The 22,139-nt window shown below is 31.7% G+C and overlaps 1 protein-coding gene across 2 annotated transcripts in view; it reads left to right on the top strand.

The window, feature by feature from the left end:
- The window catches only part of GABRG1 (gamma-aminobutyric acid type A receptor subunit gamma1), a 100,750-nt gene that overhangs the window by 29,859 nt on the left and 48,752 nt on the right, over nucleotides 1-22,139 (top strand). Inside the window, exons 2-3 of one of the 2 annotated variants that reach the window (XM_043973526.1) lie at nucleotides 8,387-8,535; nucleotides 18,626-18,693. The exons of the other annotated variant lie outside the window; for it this stretch is intronic. Coding sequence (XP_043829461.1) covers nucleotides 8,387-8,535; nucleotides 18,626-18,693 — 217 coding nt within the window. The remainder of the gene's footprint in view (nucleotides 1-8,386; nucleotides 8,536-18,625; nucleotides 18,694-22,139) is intronic. 2 annotated transcript variants of the gene reach the window in all.

Genomic DNA, 22,139 nt, shown 5'->3' with positions numbered 1-22,139 from the left:
GAATAAGGAAAAATAAAACCATCGTGACAAATAAAGAACATCAAGCAAAACGAAATCTCCTATTGGCCACATCCAAAAATGCAAATCTTATTCTTGAACTGGAAAATAAGGGGGTACTAATAAATTGTGGAATGGTTGAACAAATTGTAGTTTATTATGCCTAAAGGGCTATAAAGCTGTGTATACCCTTCAATCAAGTAGTACCACTACTAGGTCTGTATCCCAAATAGATCATAAAAAACAGAAAAGGACACACATGTACAAAAATATTGATAGCAGCTCTCTTTGTGGTGGCAAAGAATTGGAAATCAAGGGAATGCCCATCAATTGGGGAATGGCTAAACAAGTTGTGGTATATGAATGTAAAGGAATCCTACTGTGCTATAAGAAATGATAAGCAGGCAGATTTCAGAAGAAAACTGGAAAGACTTAAGTAGACTGATGCTGAGTAAAGTGAGCAAAACCAGGAGAACATTATACACAGTAACAGTCATTTTGTAATGATCAACTATGATAGGATTAATTCTTCTCAGCCATACAATGATCTAAGACACTTCCAAAGGACTTATGATGGCAAATGCTCTCCACATCCAGAAAAAAAAAGAACTGTAGAATCTGAATGCAGATTAAACCATAATGTTTCTAATTATTTTTTCTTTTTTGAGGTTTTGCCCTTTTGTTCTGATTCTCCTTTTTCAACATGACTAATGTAGAAATCTTTAATGTGATTTTATATATATATATATATATATATATATATATATATATATATATATATATATATATATATATATATATATATATATATAATTGCTTTCTGTCTTGGGGAGCAGGGAGGGAAGGGAGGGAGAAAAAAAATTTGAAACTCAAAATTTTATAAAACCAAATGTTGAAAATTATCTTTTATATAATTGGAAATAATAAAATACTTTTAAGATTAATAAAAAAGAAATTGTAGTTTATAAACGGAATGGAATGATTGTGTTGTAAGAAATGACCAAGGTGGGGGCAACTAGGTGGCACAGTGGATAAAGCACTGGCCCTGGATTCAGAAGGACCTGAGTTCAAATCCTGCCTCAGACACTTGACACTTATTAGCTGTCTGACTCTGGGCAAGTCACTTAACCCTCATTGCCCTACCAAAAAAAAAAAAAGAAAGAAAAGAAAAAGAAAAAGAAACAAAGACAGAAAGAAAGAAATGACCAGTTTCAGAGAAACCAGCAAGTTTTGCATGAGCTAATACACTGAAGTGTTTTGGAATTTCTAAACTTTTCCTAGTTTATTCATTGTGAATGCCATTAACTTGTTGGCCTAAATCAAATCTTCATACCTTCTAAAATCTGATATTTATAAATATGATTAGCTTATTAAAATATAGGTATGGTTTCTATTTCTATTGGTAAATTGTCATGCTGCTAACCTGAATTGAATATAGTTGAGAAGCTATTTAAATTTAAAATTGACTTTAAAATGCAAATTTATTATTTTTTTTTTACCAAGGACTAGAAAAATGTGATAACTCAGAAATTTAGATAGTTAAGGGATTATATTGAGAAAGATTCTGCTCAATGTTTCTTTCCAGCTTCTTCTTCTTCTTCTTTTTTTTTTTTTGGAAGCAGCAGTGATGATGAATTCTCCCCAGCAGTAAGTACAACCTGAGCTCAAATTATAAAAGGACATATACAAAAGATGGAACAAAGCAGAGGTAGGTAACTAAGGATAAATACAAAAGTGTGACATGACCTATAAGAAGAGTGCTGGTTAGGTAAAAGCACAGAATGAGCCAAAGCTTTCAAAACAAATTACAAAGGACCACAAAAAAGCACATATTAAGGTATACCTAGAGCAATATGAAAATCACAAAGGTGACAGGTCTGTTGCTTAAGGGCAATGGGCACTATTAAAAGATGAGAGAAAACTGGAGCTTTTTGACTTAGTCTGCAGTCTGTTTCTGTCTCCTATGTCAAGCAGAATGATGAGATTTTCAAAGATAGGACTGAAAAATTGATGAGGGAATCAGAGCACAAGAAAGGTAAAGAAATGATTTGAGAATGCTGACTTTATTTTTTCAATTCATTATTTTATTTTATTTTTAGACAACTTTTAAGACTTTTTTTAAGTTTTGAGTTCCAAATGTTCTCCATTCTTCCCTACCATACCAGTCCCTGACATTGTAAGCAATTTAATATAGGTTGTATATGCCCAATCATATAAAAACATATTTCCATGTCATGTCATAAAAAGACAAACCAAAAGAAAAAACATCATGAAAAAAAATAAGCAAAGTAAAAAATAGTATGCTTCACTTTGTGTTCAGACTTTATCAGTTCTTTCTCTGGATGTGGACAGCATTTTTCATCATAAGTCCTTCAGAATTGTCTTAGATCGTTATATTGCTGAGAATAGCTGAGTCATTCATTGTTGATCATACAATATTGCTGTTACTGTGTATTGGCTTGAAATGAACTTGTCCTCTACTCTATAAAATTATGCCCTAGGATACCAAAATTATTTTATGTGTAACCATTCAACCAATCAATGAACTTTAAAGAACCATAGAAAAGGAAAGCATTGAATACAAGAAAATTATTTTTTCCCTGCTTCTCAGCAATCAAGGTTTGAAAATTATAAATAATGAACTTGATGTTCTTTTCCTGTCATATTTGAAGTCAGCATTTTAAGCAGATTTTTGTGACCATTTAAAAAGGTTATCAAACAATAGAAGACAGCAGTCCATTTTCTGAAATAAATTCTGTTCAATTCAGTTCAACTGTGATCAATTGCCAAATTAGGGAAATAAAGATAAAAAATATATCTAGGTTTAAGCAAAATATTTGGGAAAAAAACTCAAAATATCCAAATGGATAACTTAGGGAACTGTGAATCAGGCATATTTAATTCAAAAGATGCATAAAGTATAGGTCCTACTTTTAGAAGCACAAGTAAATGTACTATTCAATAAGAAACCAAGAACCATGGGGCAGGTAGGTGGCTCAGCACTGGGCTAGGAGTCAGGAGTTCAAATCTAGCCTCAGACACTTACTGGCTGTGTGACTGGGGAGAAGTCACTTAACCCTGATTGCCCTTCCTTCTCAAATAAAATAAGGCCAAGAAGTGTTACGTAATGGACTACAGATAAAATGGGTAGAGAACTCTAGTAATATCTCAATGGTCTCTGTCCTCAACCCTGTCCTATTCATTAAAAATAAAAACAAGACAAAGAAAAAATTTCAATGAAGAAACAAGTTATTATAATGTTTTTAATGATTTGATGCTAAGGATAGCTAATATTTAAGAAGGAAGAATTGGAATCTTAAAAAAAAAGACCTCAATAAGCTACAATGCTAGTTTGAATATAGTAGAATATAGCATAGTAAAACACTAAACTATATATTATACATATATATGTTTATAATAATATATTGTAATAATATGTATATATAATATATAACATTTATTCTATATTATATTAATTATGCTACATGATACTATATACACATGTACATTATATGTTATATGAGAGTATAATTAATATAATGAAGCTAATATAATATAATTAATATAATATAAAATTCCATAAGGTTCTAAGAAGGTTCTAAGTCTATGTTCAAAAAATTAGTAAAGTACTTAACCAAAGATCTGGAGTTTTCGTAATCTATAAACTCATCTGAGACAACAATTCAATGTGGTAGGGAAAAAAAAGAAAAGAAAAAGCTAATGTCATCTTAAACTGAATAAAGAGAAGTATTGTTTCCTGAAAGAAGGGGAATTTTAGCAATGAGAGAGAAATGTTTTGGAGAAGTCTGAAGGAGCAGAGATGGATTGAAGAAGGTGGTCTCTGAGCCTTCTTTGAACTTGAAGATTATTTGTGTTGCATAAAGAATACATGGAGGGGAGTAATGTTTAAGAAGACTAGAAATATAAAAAGGAGCAAAACTGAAATAGACTAAGTCTTCCTGTGCAGAGTTGATGCAATTTATTTAATGATCAAGAGGTTGGGAAAGATTTTTTTCACTTAGTTTAAATTTTTGGATTGGCTGATTAATTGAGACATGTACTTGGGTGATAAATGAATCAGGGATAAATAAGGTGAAGAGGTTTTGACAATATGCAAGCATACAAGAGTGTGTACATGAATATAGCGTTATAAGCATGGATGTACGTATGCATATATGTACATTGATATATGTGTGTGCATATATATATTAATGTGTGTACACATGCGTATTATGAACCTCTTATGAACATATATTCTGAACTTAAACAAAAATATAATTAGCATTTTCATCTATGCTACAGAACAGAAATGGATTGAATGTCAAACTTTCGATATCTATTATGCAGAGCTTGCTTTTCTTTTTGAGTGTAAAATAAATATAACATATAACTTTCTAACATTCACTAATGGTGATTTCTTATGGCATTATTTCTATTCTCTTCTTGTTTTGTTTTATAACCCGATCCCCAAACTCTTTTTCATCCCTCCTTAATTGAAAAAGAAAAAAAAATCCTCATTAAACACCAAAAATGGATAGGCAAGCAAAAACAAATTCCCACACTGTCCAGATCCAAAAATATATGGCTGATTCTACATTTTTGGACCCTAACATATCTGTCAGGATGTGACTAGCATACTTGAACTTCAGGATCATGGAATTAATGAGGGTAAATACTTTTATCTGAGTCATTTAAATACTTTAATTAAATACGTTAAATGCGCACATATTTAAAATGCTTTTATCTTAACAGTGTTGTTGCCAAAACAGGAGAACAATGAATATCATAACAGGTCTTTTTTTTTATCACATGTGATCAGACATACTGAGGCTTCATATAAAACACCTTGTCTAAGTATGCATTGTAGATACTCTCCCAGGTTTCTGGAACATCCATAACCTGGCTTCTTTCTGCCTTTCCAGTCTTCTTATTCCTTACCCTTTCTATGTCTTCTATGATTTTATGATTCAAGCCTTCTTGTGCCTCTTTATTCCTCACACAAGATACTCCATCTCCTTACTAATCTTGTATATTTCTCTAGCTGTCCCTGATGCCAGGAATTTTCTTCCTCATCAGCTTTGGTGCCTGGTTTCCTGAATTTCCTTAAAGTCATCCACTAAATCCTAAGATATTACTAGTCATCTTGAAGTTATTTATATGATGCATGAGGGTTCCAAAGCAGCTGGACTTTCATTCCCATCCCCAAGGGTTTCACTGTATTGTTGTCTGACAGTGAAGACACTAAAACAACTTTACCTCTCTTGTAGTTCAGAATTCATACATTCAAGATATCCCATAGGCTTAGCCTCCCCAGGATCAGGGAGCATAGGTGTGCACTACCATGCTCATTCCAAAAATCTTTTGCTACCATGTACACTATATTCATATTATTTTTGTTGTTGTGGTTGTTCGGTTGTTTTTTTGTGGGGGAAATGAGGGTTAAATGACTTGCCCAGGGTCACACAGCTAGTAAGTGTCAAGTGTCTGAGGCCAGATTTGAACTCAGGTCCTCCTGAATCTGGGGCTGGTACTTTATCCACTGTACCACCTAGTTGCCCCATATTCATATTATTTTAACACACAATTTCCTTTTACCTATTCATATAAAACACAAATCTTTAAAAGTAACTGATACTGGGGCAGCTAGGTGGCGCATTGGATAAAGCACCGGCCTTGGTTTCAGGAGTACCTGAGTTCAAATCCAGCCTTGGACACTTGACACTTACTAGCTATGTGACCCTAGGCAAGTCACTTAACCCCCATTGCCCCACAAAAAACAAACAAAAAAAAAGTAAGTGATACTTTCCAATTTTCTTGTCAAAGTAAAATTTTTCAGTGCTGAAGGTTAAAAGATTTTGAAGTGAATCATAAAAATTAAATTCATATTCTCTCTTAAATTGACAATAAATTGTATAATTTTTGAACTTCCAGGATTTATTTTTTCCAAAAATCTATAGTATAAGAACACATGTAATGATCCTAATAGTTACACTCTTATAAATCTCAAATATATCAACCCCAGCAAGTGAATGTAAGAACTAGAGAAACATTATGATGACTTAATCTTATCAGTATGTATATTTATATACAATAATAATAAATTATATTTTATTATGTCTAATATTTATCTATATACTCTATATTGAATTTATGATTTGTAGATTGTCTGTAGTAGACTCTATATGCATAGTTAATTATAACTGGCCAAAACATTAAAATCTTGCTTGAGGAAACCAGATAGTTCATCCTGAAAAATACAAAAGTAACAACAAAAATAAAACCTGACCTTCAGAGCATGAGAGCTGTTGAAATCCCAGGTCAACTTTAACTTCTCCATCCAGACAGACAGACAGAAAAGTTGCCTGAAGAAAATACCAGCAAGAATTGTCACTGTTGGGGGGGAGCTAGGTGGTGCAGTGGATAAAACACTGGCCCTGGATTCAGGAGGATCCGAGTGCAGACATTTACTTAGATGTGTGACTCTGGGAAAGTCACTTAACACTGATTGCCCATCGAGCAAGTGCATGTGCACACACACACACACACACACACACACACACACACAAGAATTGTCATTGTTTTGGTACTTTCTCTGTTTTGAAGTTAACAAGATTAAGGGAGAAATAAGTAGGAAATGTAGAAAGAAATGTTATATTTTTTTCAACAAGAGAAAACCAAAACTAAGATAGTTTTGCAATCTAAATAAGTTATTTCTCTTTGTAACATGATGATTATTATTTGGCATAACTTACTTGAAATATCTAATCTCCATATAATTCAGGCAAAGAAAAGTAAAAAGATAATCAAATGAGAGATACCCTGGATATAAACCCTCCCAACAACTAAATAGTACAAATAAGTTGAAAATACTCATTTTCTTATTTCTTAAAATAGTCATTACTTATGGAATTTATGTCACTGGGATTTCTCTAGAACACCATTTGCTTGAAATGCAAGCACCAAGTAGAGAGGAATATATTGAAAGTAAGTCTGAGGATGTCATTAGAAAGTCTTCCACAAAGAAACTAGAGATAGAATTTTGATGCTCAAAGAAAAAATGACAAATCCACTGTCTTAAATTCTTAATCCTCAAACAAACATTTAAGAAAAGAGCCATTGTTATTTTTTCCCAAATCACAAAATAAACATATTTTCTCTGGAGCATAGTTTATATTGAACATCTGAGAAAATTCTCTTCTTGAAGAAATAAATATGTTATAGATTCCTATGTAGAAATAAGTAAATTCAAATCTGTGATAGCAGTTTAATTATCAATCTATGCTTTCTTTGTGAATGTCTTGATTAGGGCAATATAATTTAATGGCTTGGATGTAGTGTTCGTGACTATGGAGCCAGAGGGATGAAGGAGTGATGAATGATGGAGGTGGAAAAATTCATCCTGGAGGAGTATTTAAGTCTAAACACATTTGACTGAGATGGAAATAAAATTACTTATAGGCATTTTTTATCTTTTTTACAATTATATCCATGATTTCCAGATCTACACCTAAACTATTGCCTTTTCTGCAGCGAATTAAAAATGAGTGGAATGTTTGACTGTTGTGTTACTATTTCACAGTGGCCTGAGCACTTCACTGAAAGTCTACCAATGAATAGTGTTCAGTTGGTCAAGTCAAATAACTTCTCTCAGCTTTAATTAATTCATCTGTATAAAAATCTAAGAAAATAGGCCACTATCTAATATTTCTTTTCTTTCCTTCTTTTTTTTTGGGGGGGGAGGAGCAGGGCAATGAGGGTTAAATGATTTGCCCAAGGTCACACAGCCAGTAGGTGTCAAGCGTCTGAGGCTGGATTTGAACTCAAGTCATCCTGAATCCAGGGGCCGCTGCTTTATCAACTGTGCCACCTAGCTGCCCCCATATCTAATATTTCTAAGGTCCATTCCAGCTCTAAGAATCAATTTTCATATCAAATCAAACTTAAGCACTAGAGATCATTTACAATACTATAATTTATTTACTAAATGAGGTTTCTGTTGCAGTAATTCTTACATAAAATAAATACATAAGTCAAACCTATTAAACTTTTTCAGTGATATTTCATTTATCTTCTCATATATTCTCTTTGTTAATAGGTTATTTCAGAATACTTTATAAACTTCTCTTATGCCTTATTTTCCCTTATTGGGGGTTGTCTATGGATGCACATTGCACTTGTATGTTGGGTTAAACATGTTGAATTATAAATTGAGTGGCACAAAAAGAGCTTGGTTTAGAATTCAGTAACTGATTGTATTATTATTATTGTTATTATTATTATTTATATACTATACATAAATGCCTAAGATTATGGAATTATTATAAAATTATCTGATATTACATACAATGGTTAGTTTTACTTTTCTTATTTTTTTAAAATTTTTGTTTAGTGTGGACAAAGCTGATGATGAAGATGATGAGGATTTAACAGTGAACAAAACTTGGGTATTAGCACCAAAGATACATGAAGGTGATGTCACACATATCCTGAACTCTTTACTTCAAGGCTATGATAACAAACTTAGACCTGATATAGGAGGTAAGCTAATTTTATTATTATACCATTTTGTCATTTTAGGAGGAAATGGAAAAAATGTGTAAAATGGTTGTCTTCATGGCTGAAAACACAATGGCTTAAGTATGCATTATGAAGGTGTATATATACATATGTATGTGTATGTACAATGTATATATGATACATGTTTTATATAGAATTAAATTTTAAACTACCCCGTAGCAATTTAGCAATTATTCTTTGTATACCATTATTCTTTCAAGAAAGGCATACCATTTAAGGTCAGAGTAAACTGTTTTCTTTTGATGATTTTCTTATTTCCTATCATATTAAGGCCCCTTGACTTTGTCAAGCTTTCTCATCTATTGTTGTAATTATCTAGGAAAATGAGAAAGATAGACTTTTAGAAATTCAGATAATCAGACAATAACCCATTTTAAAGAGGTAGATCAGTCTTGGATCTAAAATCTCAGTAAAAAGGCAAGAATTACAGGTGTAGAATGTACAATTCTCTTAGACATGGTTGCTCTATTGCTTTGTATAGCTTAAATAATTTTGTTGGTTACAAAGAATAATTTCATGGGGGCTATACTCAGAAATGATTATAATGTAAAAAAGGAAATGGTATTTTAAAAAATTTTAGAGATAAATATTCCTCTTAAAAATTTTCTTTTAGGAAATTGTAACTTTCAATATCTCAGTGGTGAGTCAAAGCTGGATTGACTTGATCTAAGGTTCAAATACAAATATATAATTAATTAACCTAAGGAAAGAGTGATTATCTGGCACCAGTCAGTTATAGTGAAATCCCTTGATTACAACAGTAGAATCAGTTGAGTGTCTTGATATATTGGAAGGAAGTTATTACAATAGTCAGTTGAATTTAATAAAAATCATAAACTTGAAATAAGGACATTTTGTGTTATGGGTATTATAGCAAAAAATTTTTAAAACAGAAATAATAGCCTTAAATTTTTAAATTGTATTTTAGATAAAGATTGACCTCTGTTTATTATGGTGTAATTGAAGACCTTATCATTTTACATTTTGCATATTGAAAGAAAATCTACAAAGGCTTTTTCTAGTTCTTCCATTCCCTTCATATGTGTATGTGTATGCTTATATACAAGCATACATATTGATACATATGTGTATAACTAAGATATGCTTATTTATCTACTATAGAATACATAATATTCATATAAATATATATTTCTATAGATATATCCCTAAGTTTATCTATTCATTCACATTGATAGAACTATATCTACAGACCCATCATCTGTCTGTCTTTCTGTATCTCTGCCTTTCTGTTCTTGTCTGTTTCTCTGTGTATATGTATGTATGTCTATAATCTAATCTAATATAAATAACTCATATATTGAAAGAAGCATGGTATAAATATATGAAAAAAACTGGCTTCAATGCCAGTAAGACTTGGTTTCAAGTCCTTACCCTGGTAAATCCTGGTTGTGTTTTCTTAGATAAGTCACTTAATTTATCAATGCTCTAAATCAGAGGTATAAAATATGTAGCCTGTGGGCCATGTATAGCCCACAACACTCAGTGCATCCCAAACTAGATTAAAATATAATTGGGACATAATCAACAAAATAACACAATAAATAACTATCACATTTTAAAATAAAGATATGTGGCCCACAGGGACCCATATGTATTGATTAGTTAGAATAGTATTCCCTATTCTAAAAGTGACACCACTGCTCTAGCTAACTCTCACCAACCAGCACTGGTAGAGAGATTATTCTCATCACAGAGTCCCCCTACCAATGAAGTTACATGCCCTGTCCCTATCCAATATAATCTACTCTTTTTTTTTTTTTTTTTTTTTTTAGTGAGGCAATTGGGGTTAAGTGACTTGCCTAGGGTCACACAGCTAGTAAGTGTTAAGTGTCTGAGGCCAGATTTGAACTCAGGTGCTCTTGACTCCAGAGCCAGTGCTCTATCCACTGCGCCACCTAGCTGCCCCTATAATCTACTCTTAATATATGCCATCCAGGTAAAGGACTTTACTTAGCATTTTAATGATAAATAGTGTTTTTAAAATTCAAAGTTAGTTTCATATTGTTACATCTTGACAATTGGGGTTACTTTAAAAAGCCTGATCTGTGACAGTAAGAGGTAAATTGTCTATGGAAGTGTAACTTCCCTTTCTATAGGATTTCTTTCCTAAGCCAAAGTTAACCATCTCCCTAGTCTCGCAAGAGTTTTGACTTCTTTAGCCTTCACTTCCTTATGTATCTTATCTTTTTTTTTATTTTTATTATTCAAACTGCCCACATAGTCTTAAGTAGGTTCCATTCCTAAACTCCATGATTTTCTCCTATTCCTAATTCTTGAAGGTCTTGATCTATTTAATTTCTGGTGAGTTTACTAGATGCAAACAGAATTATTAGGCAGAAAGGAACTTTAATTCATCTCTACTCTTTATACCCAGGAAAAAAATATACTACAAAGAATAATCATTCAATGTAAGGATCTTTCCAACTTGTTCATAAAGGATTTTGCCAAATATTTTGCTGAAACCTAGCTATATTATATTTTCAGTTTTCTCTGATCTCCAGACTAAAAACCTTGACAAAAATAGGATGTACTTAGCATAAAAATAATGGTTGTAATAAATTGCAATCACTGAGCAATTATGTATTTTTCTCTGTCCACTCATGCTGGCAGACATTAACTAGCAATAGTTTAAAAACCCATATAACAAGATAAATTCAAATTTCACTTTTATTATTGTGACAGTCATGTCTGTTTTCCTACCATCTGGAACAGCAGTACTTTTTTCTCTTCATAAAATAATTATTTGTAATTTATTTTAACATTCTTTTTAAAAATTTTGCTTTTCAAATGTTCTCCCTCCTTCCAGCCACCACCCATTGAGAAGGCTAACAATATGATTATCATTATACACATGGAGTCATGCAAAATATTTCCATATTAGTGATGTTGAAAAAACACAAGAAAAATAAAGTTTTAAAAGTGTGCTTAAATCTGTATTCAATGTTCATCAGTTCTCTTTCAGGAAGTGAGTAATATTTTTCATCATGAATAATTTGGAATTGTCTGTGTTCATTTTATTGATTAGAGTAGCTAAGTCTTTCACAATTGATCATCATTAAAATATTGTAGTTACTGTGTAACATCTTCCCTTGTTTCTTCTCACTCCACTTTGCATTATTTCATAGAAGTCTTCCTACGTTTTTCTGAAAGCATCCTGCTTGTCATTTCTTTTAGCAAAATAATATTGTATCAAAATCCTACACCACAATGTGTTCAGCCATTCTCAATTGAAGGATATCTTTTCAATTCCCAATCTTTGTCACCACAAAAAGAGCTGCTATAAATATTTTGGTGTTTATTGCTCCTTATACTTTTTCTGTAATCTCTTTAAAATATGGGCCCAGTGGTAGAATTGTTGAGTCAAAGGGTATCCACGGTTTTATAGTCATTTGGGCAGAGCTCCATATTGTTCTCCAAAATTATTAGACTGGTTTGTTCCACCAATGCTGAATTAATATACCTTCCCCTTACTTTCCATATACCTTGCAGCATTTGTAATTTTACTTTTCTCTCATGTTAACCATTTGGATAAGTATGAGATGATTCCTCAGGTGTTTTAACTTGAATGTCTGTAATCAAATGTGATTTAGAAAAATTTCAAATGACTTTTGATAGGTTTGATTTCTTCTTCCAAAAACTGAATGTTCATATCTTTTGACAAATTATCAATTAGGGAATGGGTCTTATTTTTTTCTAAATTTGACTCAGTTCCCTATATATTTGAGAGATGAGGCCTTTATCTAAAATTGGATCTCTTAATATGAGATATCTTTAAAGAAACATTGGTACACACATCAGTTATAACTATAAACGTTGTTATACATACACATATGTAAAACTATTTCAATGCAATTGATATCCTTTTTATTTTAATTTATGCATTTAAAAACATTAGTATGAGAAGAGATCCATAGGCTTCACCACACTGGCGAAGAGTTCCATTGCAGTAAAACAAAAACAGAACAAAAAATTTTAAAAAGGATAAAAATCCATGAACTAGAGACTATACTCACCAAAACTCCTCATATTTCATTCCCTGTTTTATGCAAATTTATAAACATAATTATAAGTATAAGCTATACAATGAATGTAGGGAGATAAATCATATAAAATAAAGGTAAAATCTAGAAATAAAAATCCATTAAATTACAATTAAAATTATAATATAGAACATAAAATAATGTTACTTTTGTACATAGTATACAAACACACACACATATACATAGTATAGCTCAATCTCTTGCTCTCTGTAACATGGAAAACTGCCATCAGAGTTACAAGAGATCTATCTTGTATTTTATAATATTATTGACCAGAGAAAACACAATTACATGTACAATAGATTTCTCTTATTAAAATGCTGTAAGAAAAATCAAGAAAATATCTACAACTAGAGGCTAAGTCTTAATCAGAAATATGTACTATATTTAATTTGTGGTTAGACTAAATGGTTTGACCATTATAACAAAATGTATTGTATATAATACATATATTCAAATGTCTATATATATACATCAATACACATATACAATACACACAAATACATATATACACATATTTCATACATGTATGAAAACATAAATGTAATATATAATATCAAACAGATTGCTATATCGATTATTCTTAGTAAGATAGTAATCATGAACTAGTAACATAAGAATATATGTGTGTATATGCATATGTATATGTATATACATCTAATCTTTTAAATAAATACATACACATATCTATATATTCTAGGTATGTATGTGTATGTATATATAAATATACACACATATATGATCCATTCCAATCCAAAAACATTTTAAGTACCCACCATATGCCAGGTATTATGCTAATAGCTATGTATAGAATTTATAAAAAGAAAGATAGTTCCTGCCTTCAAGAGGCTTATGATATAAAATAACAGTTATTACTCTAGCCCTCACTGCCTGAAGACTATATGTGTCACATTTTCCTTCTTCCCCAGGGTTTTCAAATATCCTTAGGGATTTGGGCTATCTCTCATCTCTGCCATTGATTGGTTCAACCTTCCATCACTTTTGTTAGACCCCAGTTTTAGAGATCTAAGTACCCCAGTTCCATTTAGCAATTAACAGTTGACTAATTATTAGCTTTTACAAAGGAATATTTTCTCTAAAGGTATAATGAGAAAAAAACTCATAAATATTTCCCCCAAAATGTCAGGTGTATTATCCTGATATAGGGTTTCCTCTTTCCCTACTTCAGTTTCTGGAAAGGAAAGGGTATATATACTATTTCTATATAGCATTACTTCCAAGTCAAAACTACTCCTGGGCTTGCATTACAAGACTTCTTAGGGCTTCCCTGCTCAATTGCCAAAAATTGCCCATGATTCCTAATTCCAAAGTTACCATGGCTTGAGTACCAGGGACTGGGATTCCATTCACACATCTTAAAAGTGAAAGACAAACAAAATAGAGCAAAACTTAAGTCCTCTTTTTTGTAGTCCCAAGGCCTAAAGGAAAGAGGAAAGTGGCCCTTTCCCTTACTCCACTCAGATCAACAAGATCTTCACCCCAACATCACACCTGAAAGAGAGTAACTGTGCTTCCTTCAGATAGATTTAAAGATGCAACTAGTTCCAACTAAGCAGCCAATTGAAAGAGGCTGATCTCACCCATAATGTAGGGAAAAGCATGTCTTCTCCCAGGATCTGTTCTCTGGCATCTCTTACATATATGATATTGAATCTAACTCCATCTTATGTGGTATAGTCATCTGTCAAAGGTAATTTTTACATGCATACATACACCCATATATATATATATATATATATATATATATATATATATATATATATATATATATATATATATATATATATATATATATATATATATATATATATATATATATATATATATATATATATATATGCATACAGACATATCCATATATATTTTCAAGTTATGTGACATTCTCAGGGTCACAGAGCCAGTAAGTGTTCAATTTGAGACTCAGTTTGAACTCAGGCCTTCCTGACTCCAGTACTCTATCCACTTTGCCACCTACCCTCCATATATGTGTATACTATATACACATGTATTATCCATAAATACATGCATATATGCCCATATACTTATATATACATATATTCATATACACATAGATATATGATAGACAGATTATATTGTGCATGTGAATGTGTATATACATATAAATATACACATACATATGTGTGCATATATATGGTTGTAGGGCTAGGTAGTAAAACTGATAGAATGTCAGGTCTGGATTCAGAAAGACCTGAACTCAAATTGAACTTTAAACCCTTACTAGGTGTGTGAACCTGAGAAATTAAATCCAATCCAGTAAACTTTTTAAAGTACCTACTATGTACAAGGCACTAATCTCTGTTTACCTCAATGTCTTCAATTTTAAAATAATGACCTCCCAGGGCATTTTGAGAATTAAAAGTGAACCATATTTTTAAAGCACTAAGCACAATGCCTTATGCACAGTAGGCATTAAATAACTGCTAACTATTCTATAAACACATATATTTCTTTCAACAAACTGAAAGCAACTCAGAAGAGCCACTGTGTTTAGCATGCTTTGGTGTATTAGCATCCCTATTAAATATATGGATTTGGGGGATAATAGATTGAATTGATTTAGCTAAGATACTTTTTTATTTCTACACAGAAGGATCTAGGTCAAATATGATAAATTAAAATTTCATACAAATGCCTTCTTGAGAATCTCAAAGAGCTTTGTGTCACTCATTAGGGGCAACTTTTAAAAAAAACAAAGTTGGCCTTTTGATGTTAAATAGTAAAGCACCATTCAGTTACTTTGTAAGATGCTTAAGGTTAAAAAATTAGTACACATAAAAGTTATTTCTCTTTAAAATTTGTAATGAAAAATGATTAAAATAAATATTTGTCTTTCATTACTTTTCATCTTTACTTGATGAACCAACTAAACGTGTTTATAACTATCTTTTTGGATAGACACAAACACACACATATATGTATATGTGTATATATGTGCATATATGTATATATATACACACAAAAATATATACATGCATATATACTATTTAATATAATATATACACATAGTATACATACATACAAACACACACATATATACATATATATACTATTTAATAAAAGATAATAACAATGGGGAGATAACCCTACTTTTTCTTCAAAAATATGTAATTAATAAGATATAAATAATGGATAATCAATTTAAGATAATAATACACTTATAGTGGCACTAATGGAAATACATTGATGATTATATAATTTTAAAGGGATGAATATAATAAATTAATATAAAAACATTAAGTCGAAATACCACATCAAATTCACAGTTTTTGTATGACTACAAAAGAAAAATGCAAATCAGGAAATAACAGTATTTACAAAATCAAATCAATTTGAAAATCTAAATATTCAGTCAATCAATAAACTCTTTTCCCCATGACATGAAACACTCAAATATGACAAAATATTTTTGGCATTGACTAGATATAACCTATGTTCCCCTTTGTAGACTTACTTGATATCAAGGAGAACACAACAAGAAAGTAGCAGCTAGTAAGGAAGACAAAACTTAGGGCAAGAATCAAGAAGGTACTAAGAAAGTTGTGAGTATCAAAAGCAAAGTCAATCTGCATGGTGATAAGATTTGAAATCAACTCATGCTGGGGGAGGCATGATGTTCATGGAGTTGAAACCAAACACAGCCACTGATAGAAAATGGAGATTAAGCACTCAACTTTAATTTTTTTCAGTGAGGCAATTGGGGTTAAGTGACTTGCCCAGGGTCACACAGCTAGTACATGTTAAGTGTCTGAGGCCGGATTTGAACTCAGGTACTCCTGACTCCAGGACCGGTGCTCTATCCACTGCGCTACCTAGCTGCCCTCAACTTTAATTTTTAGAGACTATATTCTTCTATTCCTCATAGTGATACTAGCCCAGCAGAAAGATATATGACTTTTGTTTCACTTTGAACAAGGAGGTCATTAAGACCATTTTTTTTCTCCAAAAATAATTCAGAGCAAATTCCTCATCTTCCATTTTTATATTCAGGACCTCACATAATATAATAACTTATGGCCCTTCCCAGAATATTTCATTGTCTGGATGATAGACATGCTTCTTCTATTTTGTTTTAGGTTGTTTTTTTTTCCTTCATTTTTCCCTCTAAGGATAATTGGACCAAAATTTTAATGATGTGGATCTCATTTATGAGACTGCAATATTATTTTGATTACTATGATCATTTCAAAATCATCCACCAACAATAGCATATGAAAGACCCTGCCATTAGCAATAGGAAACCCCTCTTCCATTTGGACTCATCAAGCAATGGGGATTTTCCAATCTTTCTTTGGGAGTAGATGTGCCCTTCTTTTATATCTGACTTGGCATATATAATCCAATAAAGTTGTCTCACATTTTTTCAAGCAATTTATAATAATATTGATACAGCTATAGGAAATACTGAAGAGGTCCCTTCAAATCAACTCCATAAATCAAATACTTTTTTACAACCCCAAAAACAAAAATCACAGTCTTATACTTCCATGTATTTTATATTTTATGCCTTTTAGTCAAATGTATGATTATAATGATAATGTCTACTATAAAAATGATCTGCAAATGCTTTCCATCCAATCATTTCATCTAGGATGTCCTCAACATATGTGTAGTGTTTTTTTTTTACATGGAAGTTTTCTCTTGTATCCTAATTTTCTCCTCAGAAATCATAACTTATTGGATTTGGGAAAAATGAAATAGGGAATTATCTGAAGCCCATGAAACTTGGGTAACTTGTGCATATTGTTAATGAGTTTCTGGTATGGGATTTGAAATCAACTCTTTCTAACTCTCAAACCTACATTCTGCCTCTGTCCTTCTGCTCCTGAAGTCATGAAAAAATTAACATTTAAAAAAATTAGAGGTAGGAAAGTAAGCATATTGTCAATAATTATGAACAACACTACTCATTTTTTCAGTACCAGCAGATTCTGAGGTTGTTGAATTTGTTTGTTTTCCCAATCCTTTAGCATCTTTCCCTTTTTTAGCTCCCTTTAGGGGGAATTGATTTCTCAATCTCATTATAATGCTGTTATCCCAAGTGTGTATCTTTTCTCTGTAGGTCAGCTGTCAAGTCCATTTGAGATTTCCTTCTTTGTTTTCTTTTCTGTCATTTCCACTTTCTCAAGAAAATACCTAGCATTGCAACATTTAGCCCAAATACTCTGACTATACAGTAAGCAATAGAGAAAAATATTTATTATATTATTTCACAGATTTTTTCATTTTCATATAGTGAACAACTGAAGAAAACATGTTTTAGTCAGAAGATTTGAAAACTTGGTAGAGAATATCAATACTATCAAAACATTTGAAGGCTTGTAATGCAAAAAAGGAATTAGACTTACCCTCTTACTTTTTATCTCATAAGTCAATAATAACTAGGATCAGCAAGTTAAATATTTTAGCTCCATAAAAGCAAGAAATTTCTAATAGCTCTCTAGCATTGAGATGGGTTGACTTGAAACAAACTCATTGGCACTGGATTCATTCAAACACAGCCTAGACTGTTTCCCATCAGGAAGATTATAGTAGGGGTTTCTATATTAAATAGGTATTAGACTAAGTCACCTCCAGGGTGTCTTTCAATTGTTTGGCTCTATGAATATGATCCATTCAAGATTTGCATTGCTTAAATATTTTAATGCTTATATTTAATTTTGCTCCCTCCTTTTTCAAATTTCCTCCTTCCTTCCAGCCTTTTATTTTCTCCTTCCTTCCATTTCTCCCATTCTTTCTTTTGCCTTCCTATTATCAACTTTTACAAATTTTTAAGTTTACACTATAAAATTGACAGTAAGTTGAAAGGTATTATGTGATTCATAAAGTAAAGCTTGTTTTCATGGTCTAAGTACCTAATTTTAATTAAATAATATAATATTACTAATTTAAAATTTGTCTTTATACAGCTGAACATATCTGTAACTATTTTTGGTGCTATTGTTTTTCAGTGAGACCCACAATAATTGAAACTGATGTTTATGTTAACAGCATTGGACCTGTTGATCCAATCAATATGGTAAGTTGTAAATTAATATTAAGAGTGAGAAATAGTTTCCAGTGAAAGCACACTTGAATGAAGATACTGAAGTAATATATTGTTAATTAAATTGTTTCTTGCCTTGGGATGTTACAGTTGCAAAGAAAAACAAAGTTCTTTTTTACAGAGATTTTCAGTCCCTTGGTTATATAAGAAAGGCTGAATATTTCTGTATTGTTTGGGGTGGACATCTTTTTTTAAAAAAATACTATTTTCTTTTCACTCAATTACAAATTAAAACAATTTTAACTTTTAAAAAAAGTTACGAGTTTTAAATTCTATCACTTTTTCCCTCCCTCGCTTCTCCCCTCCCTGAGATATTAATCTAGGTTAAATGTGTGCAATCATATAACACATTTCCACATTAGTCATTTTGTTCACAAAGACAGAACAAAAACAAAATAGAATGAAAAACAAAAGTGAAAAGTAATATGCTTCAGTCTGTACTCCTTAAATAAGCATTCATAGCTGGAAGTAATGTTAGTGATTATCTAGTCCAACTTAATCATCTTCCTGGTGACATGATGGAGGACCAAAAAGTTTAGAAGACTTGCTAAATATTACACAGATAGTAAATAAGCAATGTGGAACATGATCTCAGGTCTTTTTATTCCAAATAAGTACCTCTTTCCCCAAATAAAAAGGAATGTGTGGGAGGGAGATAGGGGAGTATGGTCTTGTTTATGCATGTATTTTATTTTTAAAACAAAGTCAATGTGCTAAATATTCAAGAACAAGGAAAATCAATAATATCCAATAATCTGTCATTCAAGCTATTAGAGACAGAAGAATGCTGAATGTTGGATATATCGCTCTAAAATGGGAAGGGAGAGGAAGTCCACGCCATTGGAATATCTATTTTTAAAGGCAAAAAAGGAAGATAAAAATAAATCATTTGCATCCTAGTGATCCAGAATAATGATACCATTTTCAATTATATTTCATGGCTTTTACATTCCAGATTGCTCCCAAGCAAAACTTTGAAGGTGGCAAAGTTACTTTATAAGATCTTCATCTTCTGTGTCTATAATCATTTAAATTATCTGGTCTTCAGTTTCTTTCATCTCTACAATGAAGTAGGAGGAACAGATGGCCTCTAAATTTTCTTCCATTTCTAATTTAATACTCTTGTATACTTACTTCTCATTAATCTATCCCTTTCTTTGATTGGGTACCCCCTATTTTGGTTAAATTATTTGACTATGCTTAGATACTAGTGCAGTGGTGACATTGCACTATTCATCAATTTAAAATTTAAAAGGGACCGCTAAAAGAGGCCTTCATTTAACTCAAAGGAATTAATGTCTAACACAGAGCTGTTGCCCTCAAATCCCTTTCAGCTTAAGGTGGTGTTGAAGCAGAGGAGGTCCCAGCTTCCCTGAAACCTATGTAAAGAACTTTGTAAACCATAAGACACAATGGCAAGGTTCTTATTATTAACACACTATTTCTGTTAGTTGTAGTAATACTACAATACTAATAGTAGTATTCTATTACATTATGTAAAGACTATGTCCTCTACATGTTCATAAGACTGTATCAGGTTCCACTCAATGATTTATCTTTCCATTGAAAAACTGACATTATTGAAGATTGGGGAATTCCAGTCACTATGGCATTTGCAGAAGGACAAATGAATCATTACAAATAGTAGTCTAGTATCAAATATTTAATATACTCCTCTGCCCATAATAGATGGTTAAAAATACTTGTTAAATTGAAATAAATGGAATTTTCCAAGAGACCTAATCCTTAAATTATATTAAATTATCTAATTCATTTGGTCATTGTATACTTTATATGAAACAAGGATTATATCTTAATCTGGGTTTCTATGATCATTATGTTTATATTATACAAATTTAATAAGCTTAAATATTAATTTCACAAATTTAAAATCAGGTGGGCATGATGGTTCAACTAGTACATATATTTTAAAATATATATGTAATTTTTAAAAACATTGTTTAATATTTCACAATACAAAGATATCTCTATCTCTTTCTCTATTTCCAGTATAGGCATTGTTTTAATGCTTTATACTGGGCACTGAAGGAGAAAATTTATAAATGTTTATCATATATCTATCCATAAAATATTACCATCGCCAATATTGTTTACAACACATAAATAAAGTCTCTTTATATTATTCTTCAAATGAACAATTATTCCATTATTTTAAGTAACATTACTATTCCTATTCAGTTTAAATAAACCCAGTTATCTTCTGTTCTCTCCCATCTAATTCATTGCTCAGACATACTGTTTTTTTCATCTGTAATGTTTTTGAACCAGCTCCTCATTCCTGAAGTCAAAGCTCAGACCACCTAAGTGCTCTTGGTTGTACTTCATTTTCATCTTCACCTTATTGGTCCAGCAATATCCCCACCACTCCATTCTTTTTCCTTGCCTTTTCTACAGTATGTATTTCATACTGTCCTGGGTTTGTTCTAGCTGCCAGGACTTGTAAAGATTGTTTGAAATTTGTGATTATGTCTTTGATTGGTGACTGACATCTTTAATCTCTTAGTGACCTTGTTAAACATTAGCAAAAAAAGGGTGTGGATATGAGTGTATACATACACATAAAATATTTATACTTTGTCTATATAGACATATGTTTATACATATATGTATATGTGCCCATATACATAAACGTATTGTTGTTTGTTAAAGAATAAAAATAAATTAATTAATTTGTATCTCAAATCATCATTTTTCCCCCCTGTTGAAGCTAAGTATATACCGAGGTCCATAATTACTATGGGATATCCCACATGAATGTGCCACTGGCAGTTAAATCTTACCCAACTATCATCATTATATTTTATCTTTCTCCCAAAAGCCACCCCACATTATGACATCACTCTTTCTGTGTATGGCACCACCATTATTCACCTAGTCTCCATGTTTTTAACATCAAGTTGTTTTTGACTCTTGTTCTTCCCATGCATTTGTTCTCTAATGAGCTGTCCCCATTTGTTTCACCTCTATTACTCTGATGTTTTCTTTACCCTTCCCATTCCTATCACTCTACTGCCTGCAGGACCTGTCCTCATTACTACCTATTCTAATGATTGCAAGAGTTTCTGCTTATATTTTCCTTTAGTTCTCCTGTTTCTACCAGTTCTCACCTTGCTTACCAAAGCCACCTTTCATAAGACTGTAAGAATAATAGGTATTGTGCATAAATCTCATCATGTCAGCCTTCCTTTCTTCTGCTCAAAGACTTTCTTGGCTCTCCATTTCTTACCAAATAAAATCTAGTTATTTTTCTTGGCCATCATGTTTCTACATTCATATAATATCTTGTATATGTCCTGTTCTTTCTATTCACATAGTCACTGTCTAGTTTAGGTACTAATCACCTCTCACTTGGAGTGAATAGTCCAATAGCCTTCTAATTGGTCTCCCTGCTTCATGTT

This window comes from Dromiciops gliroides, chromosome 6 (assembly GCF_019393635.1).
Source record: "Dromiciops gliroides isolate mDroGli1 chromosome 6, mDroGli1.pri, whole genome shotgun sequence".
Lineage (NCBI taxonomy): Eukaryota > Metazoa > Chordata > Mammalia > Microbiotheria > Microbiotheriidae > Dromiciops > Dromiciops gliroides.
This window is presented reverse-complemented; position numbering and strand designations above follow the sequence as displayed.